Source organism: Aythya marila, assembly GCF_965140915.1.
Source record: "Aythya marila genome assembly, chromosome: 10".
NCBI lineage: Eukaryota > Metazoa > Chordata > Aves > Anseriformes > Anatidae > Aythya > Aythya marila.
Genome location: NC_139051.1, coordinates 20,838,768 through 20,859,851, shown reverse-complemented (window position 1 = coordinate 20,859,851; position 21,084 = coordinate 20,838,768). Strand labels below are relative to the sequence as shown.

The window sequence follows — 21,084 nt, the reverse complement described above, 5'->3', positions numbered from 1 at the left end:
CTTCTCATCTTTTACTGCTTGGTAGCAGAAAATAATGGCAATGAGAAAACATTTACCCATGTTTAATCATTTTGAAAAGTAACGGTAAGTCTATTCGTTTGAAAGAACTACATACAAGTTATAACTATATCAACATGGTAAAGAATGGCAGAAAGTGACCCTCTGGGGTCTGCAAAGATTCTGAGAGTGGCTGATCTTTAGGCCATCCGTATAAGGAATGCTTAATGCACAGAAAGAAAACAAAAATGTCTACCAAGAAGCTTGCAATAATGTAAAACAGGATTCCCTATGCACTGATTTTTCCTTTGTGTCAAAGCAGGAATTATTGCAGTCTTCAGAACAGCTTCATCAGAAAACAGTACGTCAGGGTAGATTCACAGAGACATGGCAATACTTGAATGCACCTCCCAATCACTCACTGGTCTTTGATAAAAAAATGACTGTAAAGATGGCTTTAAGAACAACACAGATTTCTTTTCTGTTTAGAATTACTCTGAATATAAGAAATTTTCAGGTTACCGGAGAATTTCCATTTCTCTCTAATTTAGCTACACTGCCCTTCCCTTGGTACAGTGTTCCAGTTATATATGCACAGCAATGAGGGCTAGCTTCTTTTCAGACACCACAACACTTTATTGGTAAAGTTTTATTGTTCTTACAATGAGCAAATTCTACAATTTTTAGATCATGTTTAGAATAATAATAATAAAAAAAATTCCATGGGCAGTTTGAAGAAACTGATCGTTATAATGTAAGCTATAGGTGGAATGATAGCAGAGAACACTAAGACAAAAAAATTTAAGCATAAATGTGTTTTCACTGCAAAAAAACATGCTGTCAGTACTATTGTCTCTGTCTCCTGCAAATAAACTGAGCTCTGTAAAAACAGTAATAAATATGCTGCTACCACAAATATATTAAAGCCTTATCTCCTTCTTTCACACTTTCTATAGAAACTTGCATTCATTTAAGCAAAAACTCAAAATCTCAGTTGAAAGAGGCAGGAGGAAATTTCAAAAACAAATTACTTTTTTTTTTTTACTTTTTTTTCTTTCCCCCAGTAAGGAACTGCATTCTCACAGTGAACTGTCATTTAATAGTTACAGATGGTGAAACAGCAACAGTAACGCTCAACTCCTCTTAGTAACAGTCTGTAGTCTCACTGATATTAGGAATTTTTGCCTATATTAAAAGAGTTGATTCTTCATGCTTCCAATGAGCCACAGCATAGATTTGCATACAAAGTCTGTTATAATTGATCCCTTTCTACAAAAATAGAATCAACCAAAAACTACAAAGAAAACAGGAGTGAAGACTTCGTAATAAGAGTTGGACAGAGTTGGATGCCCGCCATGGGCAGGCATAACTCAGGTTTCCATTTTATAGTAATGCTGTATTTTCTCTTTTCCTGCTTTAAACTCTTGCAGTTATCTGCAATAAACAACATTCTGGCACAGCTTTATTTTTAGTCAAATCCCTTCCAGGAACAGAGTGATTTTACATGAACTGCGTATCCCACACTGATGCTTTCTGTAATCCACTCCTCAGACCAAATAGTGACGAGGAATACTCACTTGACACAAATTAAAATGAGATGTTCTGACCAAAATGTGAACCTTTATATAGGTATTTGAGAACATTATCCATAATCCTACTTTAGTCTCCCAAGTCTGACAAATAAATACTTCAAATTTTGTCCCTTTACCACTCCTCAAATTTCTGCCTCCAAATCCATTTTGCCTAACAGGAACACTGTCAACTTTATAAGAAAACCTAAAATTTGAAGTAGATGCTGGAAACTTTGAAAATTTTGTAATAGAAAAAAATACAAATTTCATGGTACATTTACAATCTCAATTTAAAGAGGACAAGATTAACGCATGTACTTCTTTCTCTCTGAATGGCTGTGACTGACTGATAGTTTCATGCAAAATAGTTTTTCCACTATTTGGTCCAAAGCATGCAAACAGACTAGGGAGAAGGAAAAAAATTTCAAAGCATATTCTTTCAAAATGCTTCATATCCCCAAAAATCTCTAGTTCAGTTACTAAACGTTACAGAAAGAAAAGTAAAAAGCCAGATTAGAGGTTTCTGAATTACCTTGCATATGCTTGCTCTTTCAGGATAGTATTCAGCATATCTTACTGCATTTTAAATCATATTTTAAATATGAGAAGAGTGGAAAATGGGTCTTGTTTCATGTTGTAGCTACCCAATTTTCTATAAAACGGCTTGGTTTCTGGTATAATAAGCCATAAGGCTTCTCTAACTTAATTCCTACTTCAGATTCAGTAACTACTGGTATCTAGAGAAAACTGTTCAGAAGAGCATCCTGAAATTAACTGAGCAATGTCCAACAATTAAAAATCAGGTATTTTAAATTTTAAATCTGTACATTTAATCTCTAATCTGTAGCTGCCAAACTTCACTTTATAGTCTTTAGGTACTTTTATACTCTTAGCTGGTAAACTGAAGATCTTTGCTATCTAATTTATATTCTCTGATAAAATCACACCTCTGATAATCTAGGCAAACTGGTCACTTAATATCATTTGTTACAGAACAGTATTTTTAAACCTGAAGATTGTATGGAATCTTTACACATCAGATAGTCATTTACATCTCCTTTTCCTTAACATAATATATTCCAATTAATGATGATATAGAATCATGTCTTTTAAAAATATTTCACTGATAATGGTTATTATTTCTATTAAATTAAAATCCCTTGCTGACAGAGAGTTTAGATTAATCGATAAATTCATTTAATAAAGGATCAAGATCTTAGGGAGAGGAGTCAGTAAGTGTTCTTTAAGAATTGAACATATACGTCATGAAGTTGATTCTGCATATTTCCATCCTCCTTTTTTCTTGTAAGATTATATTTCTACATTAAGTTCCTGCTAATAGGAAGTGAAGAACATATACTGCTTTGAAAATAACGAACAAAAAATAAAAAAATAAAAAAAATTTACCTGCAACGACTGGGGATTTTCTGTCATCCAAAAGTTGAATAGCTGTACTGGCTGTCACTACATTGCTTTTGTTTGCTGTTTCTGCAAGATGTATTAAGAAAAAAAAAAAAAAAAGTAAGATACTGCAGAATAAAGAAATTCAGCTTTCCACCCTCACCCCCTGGTTTGAAATAATTGAGTGAATAATGTGCTCACAAAATGTGTTCATAAGACAGCAAACCTCATAATGTATGTATGCATACAATATACAGGCACTAGCATTTCAAAATTCCCCATCCCAACAAGCTTAAAACACTGACATGGGTAATCACACTCTTGCCTTCTCTGCAAAAAATGGCAACAAAGGTGACAACTGGTAGGGCTTCTCTGTGATGTTGACACTTGGTCTGTTGGACTTGATTACAATACTAGACTGTAAGTTGAACCTAAGCAAATATTCAACAATAATTGTTACACGTCATCTTGGGTGTTCACTTTGAGCCCTATAGAAGATGAACCTGGTCAAGGGACCAGTAAAGAAGCTGCAAATTTCAATGTATGTATTAACACTTCAGATTAACTACAGAGCCTACTCCATATTGACATACTTAGTATCTTTTCAGTATCATATATGGCTCAGAATGTAGAGTGTGACAAAATTATAGACCTGTACTAAATGGGATTGAATAGACAAAGCTCCCAGGTATTTGCTCAGCAGCTCTTCTGTACCAGAGTGGAAAATGATCAGCATTAAAAATGTTCTCCTTGTCTTCAGCTGTCAGGAAATCTCTTGAGAAAGAAGAGAGAAAGAAAATACTTGTTTGTGGCATGCCGCACAGTAGTATCTATCTTCAAAAGACAAGAAAAAACAAAACTAATTCTTTCAGAAAAGAAAATGGTTTGGGACATTTTTCTAATACCATTCATACAACAAAAGGTTAACTTTAGCACCTAATAATTATTTGAGGTAGACTTGCAATTGCTTTTGTATTGAAGGATGGAAAAAATAGTAAACTAAGTACCACTAAATACATTTGTACAGATATAAAATAAAAATGTTTAATCTAAATTCTCTCTCAGAAGAATGCAAGAACAGTGAATTGTGCAATGTGAAAAAGGCAATGAAGGTTTGGTAATTTGTTGCCAGTGACCTAGGTTTTTAAGAAAAAAAAAAGTAATTAATATCCTACTTTACAAAGAATATATAAGGGAGGTAGTGGACAACTACATACTTCATTCTTCAATGATCTCATGGAATACTGACAAAAGAAAGTTCCTATGGGGAAAAACAGCAAGTACAGTCTCAATGCCATTGTTCTAGTTTACTGTCTAGAGGTAAGAAATTGTAGTACTATTGATCTTACCTGTCAGGCTACTCACACTGAAGCAATATTTTCTGGTCATATAAACATCATACAATTTATATTCAATAAACAAATTATCATAAACATCAAGTACAGATTTTCTTTTACATACATAATGCATATAGATTTGCCTGACACTATCAAGCTGCTGCCTGGTAAAGGCATTATTTTTCAGACCTGATTTTATAGCTCTCTGTTCTAAGAAACCTCTACCTTCACCGCATCAGATCTTCAAGGAAGCAAGAAAGGAAAGTTTTGAATTATGAGATCTCTTGATTATCCTTCCTGTGGATCCTAGTCCACATCTGTCACTCAGATTTCAAAAGCAAAAAAATTTTGCAAAACAGTAACATAAAAACCCTGAAATATTTGTTTTTAAATGAAATATTTTAAAAAATGAAAAAACCCTTGGCATCTGCAGATGTAGCATATCCTGAACTCTCCTCTGAATCTCCTCTGAAGAATAAAGATGTGAAGCTAACTCCAGAAAAGTGGAGGGAAAAGTAAATGTATAGGATACAGGTATACAATAGCTCATTGTTCCCATTGAAGAAAGAATTTAAAGGATCCTATTATCTTTCTAATTTGTTCTATGTATTTCAGCGCACCAGAGCAAAACCCTGGAAGAGACAGTAGATATGCTTCCTAAAATAAACATTTTTTTACACATTGTTGCCAAGCATAGCTTTGTTACTTACTGATTAGTAAGCTGTTCTGGACCCACAAACAGGTTGATACGAGATAGTCCAGTCCGTGTTCCAAGGAAGGCAACTTCCACTCCCTTGTCAGAATTTCTGAAATAAAGCAGAACACAAACAAAGATAATGTTTCCAGGCAGTAAACAGATAAAGCTATGTTACCAGTCACAGAAGATACAAGTGTACACATTTTTTAGAAAGATAGTTTTAAAATGGTTTTTTGTTTGTTTGTTTGTTTTACTTTGAAGTCAAATGTGCTTTGGCAAACATACGATGTGGAAATGCTATTTAGACCAAGAGCAACTGAAAAGTAAAAGAAGGTAAATTTGGCAAGATCTGGGGGATGGGATGACACAGAAGCCAGAATAAAAAAGGGTCAGCATAGGTACATAACAACCATTTGATAGCCACTGGCACCAAGTGACTGAAGACGAGCACGAAATCCAGACAGTTCCCTTTCTATTCAACATCTCTATGGTACATCTACACTTCAAGTTTTAGGTGTGTGATTTGCCTCTAGACCTTAGGAAAAAATGTGGCAGGTAGGTCAGGCTGAACCCTGTTGCTCCATCACTAGCTACAGTACCAAGGTAGCTGCTTTAAAGAAACTACTTGTTAGGGCAACAAGAGCTTCAGATATATTATCACAAAGTGTCCTGTCTAATTAGCATAAATCAGAATATAAAAGGGGATCAAATGTCTCCACAGCTGTCTTCCTTGTGTTTACTGGATCTGTTGTTATTTCACTGTGTAGGAGGATTCCTAGAAACTTTATGCTTCTATATAAATTGATTGGTGCCTAGAGTATATGAGCATGCAAAAATTTTCAATCTTTATCTTCTGAGACGACACTGGATAATCCTTAGCTCTATGAAATAGATCTCACTGCATCTGATTTTACTCATTTCGTATGTTTTTTAGACACTATTATTTTTCATGTAACTTTAAAAACATATATAGATTTTGTTAAATTTGAATATCATCAGGATAACTCCCAGAATTGCCTTTCAGCAATAGTATCTCATGCAAACTACTAATCTTAACATGTTTTCTCTAATGAATATAACATCTTGTTGCTTAACACTTAGCTCTGGAAAACTAAAAAAAAAAAATAAAAAAAATAAAAAAGAGGATTACAGAAATGATTTGTTTTACCAGGGCAATTTTTTCTGTATATAATTTGTTTCAAGATAAATTAGCAGTTCCATAAACAATTTTTGTAAATTATACATTAAATTCCTCAATTATTCTAAACAGTTTGTTAGAAAGTCACAACTGTGTGCTGTGGTTAGTATACAATTACATTAGTTATACTGTAAAATTTGAGTAACCTTAAAACTAATCATCATGATGTACATACTATAAAATAAACACGTAATACTGAATCAAAATTAGTGCTAGTTAGAGTGAAATGGTTAATATATTTTTTCCATGCATTTTAATGCAGTTGAAAAATTAAAACTCTTAGGCAAATAATCAGAAAGGGACTAGAAAACTGATGCAAACAAATCTTGCTAATCTGACAAAGCATCAGAATTTATAAGGTATTTCATCAGTTCTTCAATATAACTATTAAAAAGATACCCATAATTATAATAACTGATACAAAGGTTACTTACTCCGATTTATTTAATGCTAGACTGGTCCAATAAGCTTCAATTGGTGCACTCACCACTGCATCAAACAGAACTTCCTGGATCAATTCTTTGTCACCTATTACATTATAGTAAAATCAGTAAACATGTGCATATGGATCTTTTTTTGTTGTTGTTGTTTGTTTGTTTGTTTTTACTGGTTAGGTAACTAGATTTTTGTTTTTACGCTAAACTCTATTTTGTCTGTGATGTACATTCAAACCTTTTGCAGTATTAAGCATTTACTATATTACATGGTGTTTCATTACAAGGTAGTTTATATATATATATAGTTTCATTACAAACAACGATTTTTGGCTAGAAAACACAAAAATGCATTTTCCAATTCATGTAACCCTTTCCCGTATATATCTCATGCTCGCATTTGCACACAAAATAAGGCTAAAACAATTATGCCTACTGAGTCACACTAGCTCTGTTTCTGCAAACATCTTGGAGAAAATATACACTTATCCATGTGCTTTTTTCATTCAGCTTTTCAGTTCAGAAATGCTAATTTTATATATATTCTCCCTAAAACACTCAGGAAATAGCTGGTATATTCTTCAGAAGAGTCGATCAAGGCTTGATTCAGACCAATCCTGTTTGATTTATGAAACCAGATGGAATGATAACGTTGCATAACTACACCATCTGAGCAGAACCTTGAATATTTGGTTCAGGCATATTGTTTACTGTAAAAATCAGAAAGCATTGATATTTTTATTGATACTCTGGAAAAAAGTTCAAAAGCAAACGAAATAGCAAAGTGATATTAGCCATGCAAGCCAATCTCAAGTTATCAATAGTTAAACTACATAGCTTTCTATTTTGTAGAAGGTGCAGTATAACAGTTTTTAGCTACGATAATGTCTACTACATATATATTTAACAAAATACTTGCATTGAAGCAATGGCTCTTTTCCTGTGAGGTATCTTTTAATCGCTTCTAACTGAGTCATTTGACGGTGTTCAGGATGCAAGTCAGTGTTGCAATAGGACCTGAGAACATGTTGTCAAAACATTAAAATGTTAGTATATATAAGCACGACCTTTGTTTTTGAACATAAAGAATTGGTTTTAGAACCAATTCAGAACCTTTGTCTTTGAACATAAAGAACTGGTTTTCAAACAATATGAAACCAAGAAGAGTAACAGACACCAATTTCATGCTTTGTTTAAGGCTTACCATTCATCTGCTAAAGATACATCAGGGTGTTCTAAATCATGTAAACCTGTAACAGGAATAATAATGGTTTATTTAGGGAGCAGTCTGTGTAACAGATGGTTATTAACATACACTCCATAACATAAACCCTTCCCTTCTTGGAAAGTGCATTATTACCACAATATAATAAATCATAGTAAACTATGTTCAAATACACTTCAGGGTCTAACAAACTGGCAAAAGCCAACTAAATCAGATCTAAAAATGAAAAGGAAGGAAAAGTTTGGGGGTTTTTATTCCTGATATTTTTTAACTCATACAAATTGCTCACATGATATATTTGAAGTTTAGAAGAAAACCTAAGCAAAGAGAAATGCACAATGGCTAAAACCCCTCTTATTCATACTCCCTTGTTCTATGTGGCTAGTAAAGTTCTTTATGCTAAACCACATATTTCTCTTTTCACAGAAAAAGAGAAATATGTGGTTTAGCATAAATTATTTATTTCTGTCTTTTAAAAAATATTTCATTAAAAAAAACAACTCCTCCCGAAAACGAAGCACACAACCCATGAACACAAACTGCAATTTACTGGATTGTTCAGAATAGGTTTATTGTTCTAACAATAATTCAGAATAGGTTTATTGTTCTAACACGTCATGTAGATGCTTGTAAATAAGAACTAAATCATTAATTATATAGCACAATAAAAATGTACTTTGACAATTTTCAAAACTTTTAAAGCATGTATCAATAGACAATAAGCAAACAGGGTTCAGAAGGCAGGCTCTGGATTTAACCCCCAGAGTACGTACTATGAAAAGACAGACCCATGATGGTTAAGGAAAACAGGAAAGTCAAAACTAGAACCACAATTATCATCCTTAGAGAGGACAATAATGTGTCAGTGACAGAGGAACAGTGAAGGAAACAGTGGGAGAAAATGTTATGGCTACATCAACTTCTTTGGTGATGCATCCAGGAGGAAATATCAGACTGGCTGGTAGAAATACATGGCTAGATTAAAGAAAATAGATAGGAGATGTTGGGAACAATTTGGAGAGTAAGATCCAAGAATTCTGCTGTCCTCTTGTTCTACCTAGAAATTTATTTTTTATTCAACTGCTTCATAAAATATAAAGCATTTATTTTTACATTTCTGCCATGAATAGAAATGTATTTTTGTTGCAAGCATACAGCTGAAGAATGAAGACCTAAAAAAATAAAATCATCAATGAAACAAGAAAGAGAATTGGAAACAGAGACCAACATAGACTTAACCATAATATCAGAAAATATTCCTCTCTTGAACAACTTTTTCTCTGCAATTCCTAAAACTTCATCACCTCACAGCGTACAGCTCCTCCACTGCCTACATACACCATGCACAGACTGAAGCCAGCTAGTAGCTCCTGCAGACCCCTTTTGCCTAATCACTTTTGCAAAATGCCTCTGTTCTCTCTTCATCTTCAGGACCCTTAGATTTCGGTCTTGTTGCCAAACAACTTTATTACCATCCAACAGTTGACTCCTCCACACATTTTATTTGCAGACTTACACCCTCACCCAAAAAACAAAAACAAACAAACAAAAAAAAACATAAAGCAAGAAGGGCCTTTCCCCTCATTACTTTTACTATGATGAGGTAGTTTTAGCTCTGAAATGTTTAAAAATGTGTAGCGTGTGAGCAAAAAAGCCATAGCTATTACAGTGCTCTCAGTGGTTACTTCATTCAGAAAATATCACAAATAATTAACATTAGACTATAAGTGGTTTTCTGGAACATTGAGAGAGGAGGACAGAAGATGATGCTCATCTAAAGAAAACTCGCAGTCAGACTATGCTTACTATAAATGAGGAAAAAATCCCATGAAGTAGAAGATCTAAAAAATAAAATAAAATCTAATTTCCTTATGGAATCTGCAGAGAAACATACAAGCTTTAGCTGTACCACATCAACAATTAAACTACTGTGTCAGGAATGTGACAAGGTAGAGAGTATCTTACCTTCTTCTACAGTTACATTCCCTCTGAAGAAGTATTTTCCATGTCCTCTAGAGAGAGCCACACCTAAACTGTGCAGAGAAATAAAGCAGACCTTGAAATCTGTGACACAATAAAAGACATTCAGAGATATTTTCATTTCTAACACTTCTAGCCAGTGTACTCCAATTAACTTCAAAACTGTTTCCAAGTCCTCACTGACCATATTTATTGTTCAACTAGGTGTTTCAATGCTGATTCAGTTTTGATGTTCCTGCAACAATTGGCTGTATTTATGTTTGTTTAGAGGTGCAGTAAATCATTATTCTCTAGCAAACTAATAAATGAGCCCCTCTAAGCTCACTGCTGTTCACCCAGCATGACATTTCTTCATCTGAGCCTCAAATATGCCCACGGTCTTACAACGATGACAATTTTTTGTAAATCAGACTGAGATGTTGAGAAACTACATAGAAGTGAGAATCAATGGAGCTACTGAGAGGAAAAGATGTCAGATGCAGCAACAGCAGCATGATTCCTCTCAGACCTTTCCTGCTACTCATATTTTTTTCTAGTTCAACATTTTTGCATTGACTTTAGCTTCATAAACTTCCACAGTTAAGTGCCTTATTTTGCATTGGTTTTCAGTCTACCATTTAGACTATTCAAATTTAATGAACTGGCTGAGGGATCCATGACTCTTCCTATTGAATACATACACAGAATACCTTTTGGCATTCATTCATCCAAGGTTAGTAACCTGCCAGTAATCAGTATGACTGAAAATACATGGGCTGATACTTTAAGTACACATAGAGGCACCAAGTCCAAGAGCACACATGCTGCAATCAAAAGCTCAATCTGGAAACCGGCTGAAAGTAAACATCTTTGACATTACAGTGTATATTTTCATAATTGCTGCCCTGCTGTCTTCCTGAAGCTATACACTCATCCCATCTAAACTACATACAGACCATGCTGAAAAAGGCAGTTCTCCTATATTTCTGTCCTAAGGATCAGAAGTCACACTGCATGCACATATGTAGCCCAACATCTGTTTCCTAAATGGGGTAAGAATGACATTGCCACAAAAATTACACTGAGTTTTACCACCCATGTGTGGATTTTAACAAGAATAAACACATGCATCAGAGATGAGAGAAATGTGCCTATATTTTCTCTATGTAAAAATAAAGCTCAAGTTTTGTGAAGAGGTTCCATTGAAGAAAATTTCAGTTGAGTATTACAACAACCTTATGCTTTAAGCATAAGGTACAGTTAATATAATTTTATTAATGGATTATTTCTAACTCAAATATAAGCATTTGTAAATGCTTATATTTGTAAATATATAAATATATTTATATAATAATATAATATATTTTGTATATTTATATAATAATATAATATATTTTGTAAAAAGACTTCTTGTCTTTTTTGGTTTTGCTAAAATGCATGCCAAAATAACATGGCTGACTTGCTCAGTTTCAGCTACACAAATACACTCTAGGTAGTTCAGAGAAAGAAAATATCCAAACCTCAAATTGGAAATGAAATACTATCTCATTTTACATTACATTTTGTTGTGGAAAAAATCAAAATGGGGCTCAATATGTAATTACTTAAATGGATTATAGTATTTATAGCTCTCTAAGTACTTGCAAAAGCCTTTCATTCAATGTAAACCTCAACTGAATATTTTTTTTAATGAAATGTAAGCCATGACAAACATGGCAAATTTGTCTGTGTGAGCTTGCACAAACTTTCCATCCCTGGAAAAGTTGAAAGTAATGCTGGTAAACTTCTTTTCCTAGCTATTTTCAGCATTGTCCAGGGATATTTTATTGTCACTTTTTGCTGATAAGTTTTTAATGAGTTCACAAGTTCTGTACAAATGCAAGTCCAATGAGTCTGATGAAATGGCAATTTATTACGGTCAGCTCTACCTGAATGGAGTACCCTTGATGTCTGTATAATAGTAGTCATTTGTCATCACCAATACCCGTTTCTAGATTCAGAACAAGAAAGTCAGAAGGGGAGGGGGAAAACAGTTAGTTTGCTATAAGAAATGTACAAAAGATTGTGTTTAGTCAGTGATAAAAATTATAAGCAACGTATACATTCAGTGAGTGAAAAAATATACCACAGTGAATCATATTTATGGTAATCAATCTTAAGACTTGTAAAAAAAAGAAAAGAAACTGCTTGCTTTTTACTCAGTTGGAAAAGTATTTATACCCCTTTGTCCACTGTCTTTTTGACTTCCATGGAGAACTTCCCTGTTTTCCGATTCACCATTGCATTTCGGAGCTGAAATGAAGAAAATGTGTGTCAAATCCTTTATCTGCATTTTCTGTAATTCTTTGAGCTTCTTGTTACATTCATTTGGCATAAGTAGTACTGTCTCTTCAGTTTTCATAGTTCTGCTGCATACTGAACAAACCCCTTAAAGATTTCATGATAGTCTGTAAAGGCCAAGACTCCTGCCACAAAACTTTAGGAAAGTTGCTGAGGTATATAAAGCAGGAGCTCTCAGCATCCTTCATAGCAAAATAACTCTTCATGTAGTAATCTGAATCTTATGTGGGAAAGACAGTGTAACTGACAACCCAACTGTTATACAGTTTCTACATAGGAAGGTTAAAGACTGGGTTCCCATCTGGATTTGGTGTCTCAAGTTAGACCAGGGCTCATTTTTTAAATACATCACAATCTTACATACAGTAACAAAGCAAAAAAGAGAAAACCCCATTTACGTCACAATTCATTCTGCTTCAGCTTGATCCTCTAACATTGGGCTGCATCCCAAACTACCCCAAGAAACTACATCCTAACTGCATCAAAAATTAGAACCAGCAAAAGCATGACAGGCCATTTGATCGGTAACCTGTTACAATGGGAACACACAGCTACAGTGCTCTGTGATTCACTCTGGTGGTCCACTGGTGTCTGGGCACCCTTTGCAAGCACTGAGTTTTATCTCTGTAACAGGAGCCCTAAGGCAGTCACAGCTCTAAGAATTGGCCTGGACCTGTCCTTCTCAAAGAAGTACAAAAGAATTTTTAACACCCCCTCCAAATTATGTTTCATTACTATATAAACCAACCAACCAACCAAACAAACAAACAAACAAAAAAAAACCCACTTTTAAAGAGAGGAAACTGAAAGCTGCTAGGGAAAATAGAAAATAAATTTTAAAAGGTTTATACACAGGGATTTACCTCCCACTCTTCAGGTTAAATCTGTTTCTTTATGGATTGCCAGAAATGGTGCAGTCCCCTGTGATTCTGAAAAGACTCCTTCCTAAACTGAGGCCTGAAAGGCTTATCCCTGGGCCCTTCAGTAACTTTATCTCAGCTTCTGCATGAGTTGAAGGCTCCCAGATCTGTGCTGCAAATCCCCTAGACATCAACTGTAAAACGCCATTCCTTAGCACACCTGTTTGCTCCCTAAGAAAGCAGAACCTTCCTCCAAAAGGATGCCAGCTGGCACAGCCTCTCCTTTAGGGGAACATGCCATGATTGCCCTACACCGTGAGGTGCACTAGCAAGGAGCACAGTCTACCCTGCCACAGCTGGTCTGAACACGGGGGCTCTGGGCTGAAATTGAGATATGACAAGACCCGTTTTCTCAGAAATCCTCAGTGTTAGTATTTTGAATTTGTCCATCGATTATTTCAGGACTTTAGGGGAGAAATGAGAAAGTCACTGCTAAGCAGTTATACCATCAAGATATGGAAGTATTCTATTTAAATTCAGTTAGATTTAGGTGTGGTAGAAGCAACTTCTTTTGCTTGTATTTTTAATTAATGGCCCAGTACAGAAAGTTTAAGTTGGTTGTTTCAGGATATCTTCAATTACAAAGTGAAATTACTGTATTTGTCCATCTTCTTGTGGTTAGAAGCATCTATAAATCTTTCACAACAGTAATTATCATTACAATAGAAACCCTCCAGTACTGCTAATTAATTCATACTCCCTCCTCAGGGATATTGAAAATGTAGAAAAATGTAAATGAAACAAGCATTTTTGTCTCTCTTCTATTGCTTATCAATCCAAACAGAACTTATTCTTAAGAACAGATTTCTTGAAGAATAAGTATCTCCTTTTCTTCTGAACCTCATGCCAGACTTAGCAATTCCATCAGATTTTAATAAAAATTTGTGAAGACAGTCATATCAATGCACACTGTAGGCTTTTTGAAGCAAAAAAAGAGTATGAAGCAAAAAGAGCATGCCCAAAATTGCCAGTGAAATATCTGGTTTTATTTTCATGACAAAGTTGAACATGGCTGACCTATCAAAAATTGCAAACTTTGCAGCTCTTTAAATTTAATTCTGGGGCATCTACATTTGAATTAACAACCTTACTCTTCTGTCAGGGAGTGTAAGAGGATAATTTTTAACTGGAGGCATGTATAAAATAAAGCATATATTTTACTTTTTTTTTTTTTTTTTTTTTTTAACAATACATAATAGGCATTTCTGGAAATGTTTTCCCATTTTAAGTTTTGTGGTTTTGGACTTGCGGAGCTGGTCTTAATTAACCATCTACTTTCTAACATTTACAGAACAGTTCCATTTATCTTTAACATGGTTTTCATTTTTCTCCTACTGGTGCCTGTAGTTGTCTGAGACCCATTCCTCCCACAAGCCTCAGGCAAGTCATAGATTTACTAAAAGGGCCTCCAAACTCTCAGTAGTGTTTAAGATCAAGTCTGCATGTGGGATTTAGAGTTTTACTTTTTTTTCTTTCTTTCTTTCTTTTTTTTTTTTTTGTTTTTTGCTTGCTGCGATTACATTTCTTGGCTTTGTAATCTGGTTTCTCAGCTCTTCTGCAGTTTCATCTTCCTTCTCAAATGCATAAAATAAGTACTATCTTCAAGCCTCAAAATAGTCATTCATGGTCTTTAAAAAAACAAAACAAAACAAAACAAAACAAAACAAAACTTTATTCAGCTAGAAATTATAGTAAAAGAATTTTAAGATGTGAGTTAATGAGAAAAAGGTTTCTATCCAAATTGAAACTTCTTGTCCTTCAGTAATGCATATTTCCAAACTTTACTGTAAGACACTTTTTCCCCTATTAAAAAAAAAAAAAAAAAAAAAAAAGCACTAAAATAACACTAAAGCTAGTGCTAAGCTTTCTATTCCTAATAAAATACAGTAGCAGCAACATGGCAGGTACTGTAACCTGGGAAATGAAGTGATTAATATATATCTGCACTAATTCTATTTCAAGGTGAAAAAAAATTCTAAGCTTAGTTCTGCCAGATTTTCCTTATTGAATCACTGGAGTAAAACTATTTCTTCACATCTTTAGAGTGATATGTATTGTTACTTTCAACTAAATGTTTTCCAATCAATTGCTAACAAGCCAGTTTCACTGCTATATGAGATCATTCTATATTCTTGGAAAATTTTGTAACCATTAAATTAACATGGTAAAAAGTGAGAAACTATCTTCAGCTTCCACATAAGTGTTTCATGGGAGAAGAATATACCAGTAGCAATGTAATTTACTAAAAGCAGCCCTATGAATACATTAATTCTTTCCCTCTACAGTTGAATAAACAATGCTTTACTACTAAACCTCAGAAAAAATCAAGAACATAAACTCCAAAGCCTTAGGTGAAACAGAGCCACTTGTAACTCTCAAGTCAATATTTCACAACATATAAAGTCTCCAAAACAATTTTTACCATTTTCACACAAAATTAACAGTATCAGGGAAGTGCCTATTTAAACGATTAACAAAAATAACACAAGCTTTTTGGACACTTATTTGGATCGTCACATCAGAAAAGTTGCATAAAAAGACAGATTTCAGTACAGTAACGTACAAAACCTCCTTCAAGTTCCAATCCCCTTCTAGATCTAATGCTAATAAGATTAGCAACTCTTTAGTGCCAAAAATCCTTTCTTTCAAAGACCCTTCTCTTTTTTTTTTTTTTTTTCTGCTTTTAGTATTTCTGACTATATGCCTCTTTGAAGGTCTTATTAACTTGGTATAAATATCCAACTTTTATAATACTTCACAAACAGGAAGAACTTGTAATGATACCAGGCTCACTTTTAAAAATACCTGAAAAAATATGATTTAATGTCAGTTTTTTTCCCTTATTTCAATATTTAAATGTCCAAACATATATGGCATTCTTAAATTATGACAACCTTCTGAACATTAATAACTTTTTCTACAATATTCAACATGTTGATTTTTCATAAAACTGTGGGTTGCTAACCATCAAACAGCAAATGAGTATGCTATTACCAAACCTACCTACTGGGGGGATTATTTATCAGAGAATATGTGCTTATTCAGATATACACTAATGAATTACAAACATTTACATGAATTATGACACATTTGTACTACATATCAGTATTGAAAATTGTGTTTATTATTGCTCCAAAGCTGTAATAGCACATCTATTTTCTGTTATGTATTAAGTATTTCTCAAACTTATTGTATGATTTGCAGGTAGGTTTTATTTTGTTTTTTTTTTTTTTTTTACTATTACAGAGTGGGCAGTGGATTTGGATCTTTTCTACTAATGCAACACTCAATTTAGTTTGTTTGTAATGCAGATTAACATTTTTCATATTCAAAATATGAAATAATTGGGCAGACTTTGTTTCTGTTATAATTAAGAAATACGAACATTTTTTAATTTTATTTTTTAAATGAGTAGGAAAGAGATAAATTTTGTGTATGTATCTTCATCAAAATGTGAAATAAAACTTTTTGCAACTTCTGGATTGGAAAAACTCAAATTTTGCTAAAATTTTCAAAACATCACACAGACCTTAGGGTTCTCAAGGAAAATACTTAGGATCTGATGAATTTGGATTTTTTGCTTTCATGTATATTCAGATAGAACACAATCACAAATAAAATCTAATTTTCAATGACAAAGAAATGGTTCAATGTCGCATTAAGCAAACTACTGAATTTCTATTAATAGATGATTAAATATGAGTGATTGAAACTGTAAAAATTAAGCAGATAAAGTATTGAAAGAAATAAAAGGGAATAAAAAAGAAAAACAAGAAGAAAAATTAATGAAGGTTTAAAAGCTGTATTTAACTACAACAATAACATTTGAGAGAAGAACATTTAAAAGGTCATTTTAAGAGGAACTGATTGTGTAATATACCATCAAAGATAAGAGAAAAGATAAGCTATAAAGTCAACCTGATTGCCAAGATTATTTGGATCCTCACATCAGAGAAGCTGCATAAAAAGACAGATTTCAGTACAGTAACATACAAAACTTCCTTCAAGTTCCAATCCCCTTCTAGATCTAATGCTAATAAGATTAGCAACTCTTTAGTGCCAGGCTACAGAACATGGCAAATCTACTGAGGAAGTCCTAAGTAATGTGTACATAGAAAAACATGCAAAAATAGAGAAGAAATACTCCAACACAAAAGTTTAAACGAGGAGGTAAGATGGTCTCCTAGGAGACGACAGGGACAATCTATCACCTGTTAAAACAGCCATTACTAAAAACATAAATGAGCTGTTTCACTATTCACAAAGGGAGCGGGAAGAGGGAGGAAAGGTAGATAATTTTTTCAATGGAGAAAGAAGATATAGACATGTCAGAACAGGGATCAAGAAATTAGTACATCTGAAGACTGACAAAACTCCAGGGGCAGTTGTATGTGATCCATCCCAGATTTAGGAAGGACCTGACAAAGTAAATATGGGAATGTTCAGTGGGTATATTCAAAACCTCTCTGGAAAAGCAGAGGTATGGGGGACTCAGTATCGCTATTTGAGAAGGGAGCTAGAAAACATCTATGAAAAATATAGACATGCAGTCGACACTTTGGCAGTAGGGAATTTATGGGAAAAACTAAATTACAGGACAGAAAGGGGAACACCTGGAAAGTTACGATTTAATTAAGGACAGTGAGCATGGATTCACACCAAACAAATCATGCCTAACAAATCAGATTTATTGAGGAAGTAACAGAAAGACCAAGCAAAGGTTAAGCCATGGACATAAGGAAAGCTTTTGATACAGTACTGTAGCAAAGGCTAAGCCTGCAAGGTAAGGATACGAGTGAACCACAGAGTAGATGGAGCACTGAAAAATGAGTTTACCAGAACAGACAATGTGCATAACACCTGAAAGACATAGAATGAATGCTTCTGCAGCTACCCATATGACTAAAATTAGGAGTTTGGAATGAATCTTTGATATTTGCATTATGAACAAAGGTCAAAGAATCTAATTTGTTTATTTATCTGATTTTGTACATTAAGGAAAACAACTCTAATTATTTCCATTAAGGAAAGAGAGATCTCATGAAGAGTTGTTAAACACCTTCTTTCATTTCTGAGTTTCAGCAGTTGCCTGGACCAGCCCAACAGAGATATTCTATTAATTTCTCTAGTGCTCTTAGCTACCCAGTAAAAATACACAATGAGATGCATGGAGCACACAAGCTGGGTGATGAGTTTTACCTGATAGTCTGTATTAGCAGTGTATGTACATGCACATCTAAGTGAGAACCAATATGAAAAAAAGGAAGGTTATAAAATTCTGAACAAACTAAAATGGGCTACGGGTTTTTCCCTTCCTGGGACCAGTCAATTGGCCACTCCAATGACTGCTTGAACAGTTCCATGTACAGTTGTGGGATGCAACAGTGACTTTTGAAAGGGTTTTTAAAACACATCACTTACCACATCATCTCTGTCTTCCCACTCAACCTCAGAAAGATCCACACTGCTATAGTTGGGCTTTCTTCGTTTCTTCCCTTCTTCATACTGGCATTAAAAAAAAAAAAAAAAAAAAAAAAAAAAAAAAAAAAGAGTGAGTGAAATATTTAACATATTGTTTTGCTTCCGCATCTTGTATCAGAAGACTTTTTTAAATTTGCTGGACTTATGCTGATTGTATGCTATATGCTATAATGCTATAAATAACAGTAGATAGCTTAATTCACGTAAGATGAACCATATTGCTACACATTGTCTGTGAAGTAAAAAAAAAAAAAAAAAAAAAAAAAAAACAACAAACACAAACAAAAAACTTCATACATGATTATTTGCATGATCTCTTGCCATATTACAAAGCTGATCTTGAAAGACACACTGAGAAGTCAAACTCAGGAGTTGTACCTTTTTCTTTTCATATTGAACCTACATGAGACCTTCCTCTTGTAGTTTATGTTAAATGTCTCAAACTAGCTCTTTCAGCTGTACAGGAAGTTATATTTACTATAATCTTATCAAGAAAATGTTTACATGGTTCTTTTTAAACAAGATAAAATGCAAGTCTTGAGAAGTGTGGTGTTAACATTTGCTGATACCGTATTTTATCTACAACTTCATGGGAAAAAAAGTAATATACTAATAATTATAATTCATAGTTTTTTATCACTAGTCACTGTTACCCTGTAAATCTCACATTTTAAATAAACATTCTAGTGACAAATTGATTTGACGCTAGGGAGTTTATAATGTAGGAAATTCTGCCCTCTGCTGAACATTCAAGATCAGAGTCTACTAGAGTAAGAACAAAAAAGAAAAAGTATTTAGGAAAGTCTGTGAATAAACACCTTAATCTAAATGTTTAAGAAAAATTATGAGAGTCTATTTGAAATGCGTAAATAAGGAAGAAGATCTGTGAAAAAAAATGACCTTTTATCTTTTATTACTCAAATAGAATCACAGAATCACAGAATTTCTAGGTTGGAAAAGACCTCAAGATCATCGAGACCAACCTCTGACCTAACACTAACAGTCCCCACTAAACCATATCCCTAAGCTCTACATCTAAACGTCTTTTGAAGACTTCCAGGGATGGTGACTCCACCACTTCCCTGGGCAAAATAAAAGCGGAGGATAACACCACCACTAGTCCTTATGTGGTATGACAAGAAACACTAGGAATTGTGAGAATTCCCCCAAATCCTGCATCTTCCCAGCTTCTGTGACTCTCCAACAACAGAATGATAGAAAGGCAGTAAGGCAGTATATATCGTTGATTCTCCTGTGCAGGACAAACTGCCATAAACCAAAGTTGTCAGTGCTCAATTCAGCCCATTCATCACTGGGGCCAGTGCAGCAGGGATTTTCAGTCCTATTCTGTAGATCACAGAGAGACCTGAGAGGCCAAAGAGACAACTTGCTCTCTGAGCATTTGAAAGGTTATTCCATCCTGACTTTTTCCAATTAAATGATTCTCAAGTGAATCCCACAGCTGACTTTGTAGGGTCACAGTATGTAAAAACAAGCATGACAAACTCTTCTTTAAGAACAGCAAAAAATGTTGACTACTGGATTGTAATCACAAAGAGATTTTGAGATATTGGTAGAACAGCAATATTTCTCAGATTTGATTTTTGCTCAAAAAAATGGATACTTCAGTTATTTCTACAGATTACTCTCTGGGGAATCTATGTGGGATAAAATTCTGAATTATCATTTATTCTTTTGAGTAACAAAAAACTCTTAGCAACTCTGCTGCTGTAACTGTTAGACTAAGTTCTCACAATTCACGTGGATGTAATCGAAGAGTAATTTCATGCAGTCTTCCTGCCCCCATGCTAGAGGTTAGTGTTCTCATAACACCTAGTGTACTTCTGGGCTGATGCTATTCAACAGATGGGTAAAGAGACAAAGAATTACTCATTTCAGCACATGCTCATATACCAAATCGTGAATTCAAGCAGCTCAGTGCTCAGATTACTTCTTGCTACATGACTTAGCTCTGATAGCCGACGAGATAACAAAACCCAAGTACAGAAACACAAAACTTTGAAGCTACCATAGTTAAATCTCACAAGAATAAAAAATGAGAGGATAATGTCTGGTACATTAGCAGGGCTTGATTTCTGTATCTTTCTATGTTTTGTAAACCTCTCATTGTGGTTGCAGCTATACCTGTATTACCTTTAATGTCTACAAGGAGTAACTATGCCTACTCTCTGGGGTTGTACCTATTAATCAAGTAAAGATTCGGTCTGATTTATTCCTACTTGTCTAGAAATGGTAGCAGTCAAACTCTGAAATGTTGAGAGCTGAACAATGTTACATAGAAGTTAACTGGGAACATTTGAGTAGAACAAACGTAGAACAAAAGTAGAACTCTGGAGGGCAGCCCCGCAGAGAGGGTTGTGGTTGACAGCAAGTTGAATATGAGCCAGCAGTGTGCCCTGGCAGCCAGGAGGGCCAACCGTATCCTGGGGTGCATCAAGCACAGCATCGCTAGTCCGTCGAGGGAGGTGATTGTCCCGCTCTGCTCTGCGCTGGTCTGTCCTCA

At 34.4% G+C, this 21,084-nt stretch overlaps 1 protein-coding gene across 1 annotated transcript in view; it reads right to left on the bottom strand.

The window, feature by feature from the left end:
* The window catches only part of CACNA2D3 (calcium voltage-gated channel auxiliary subunit alpha2delta 3), a 463,161-nt gene that overhangs the window by 87,229 nt on the left and 354,848 nt on the right, over nucleotides 1-21,084 (bottom strand). The window contains exons 18-27 of the mRNA XM_082768173.1: nucleotides 18,501-18,584; nucleotides 12,040-12,111; nucleotides 11,748-11,809; nucleotides 9,826-9,893; nucleotides 7,840-7,885; nucleotides 7,531-7,652; nucleotides 6,636-6,729; nucleotides 5,017-5,112; nucleotides 3,622-3,743; nucleotides 2,976-3,056 (exon numbers count right to left, since the gene is read on the bottom strand). Coding sequence (XP_082624299.1) covers nucleotides 2,976-3,056; nucleotides 3,622-3,743; nucleotides 5,017-5,112; nucleotides 6,636-6,729; nucleotides 7,531-7,652; nucleotides 7,840-7,885; nucleotides 9,826-9,893; nucleotides 11,748-11,809; nucleotides 12,040-12,111; nucleotides 18,501-18,584 — 847 coding nt within the window. The remainder of the gene's footprint in view (nucleotides 1-2,975; nucleotides 3,057-3,621; nucleotides 3,744-5,016; nucleotides 5,113-6,635; nucleotides 6,730-7,530; nucleotides 7,653-7,839; nucleotides 7,886-9,825; nucleotides 9,894-11,747; nucleotides 11,810-12,039; nucleotides 12,112-18,500; nucleotides 18,585-21,084) is intronic.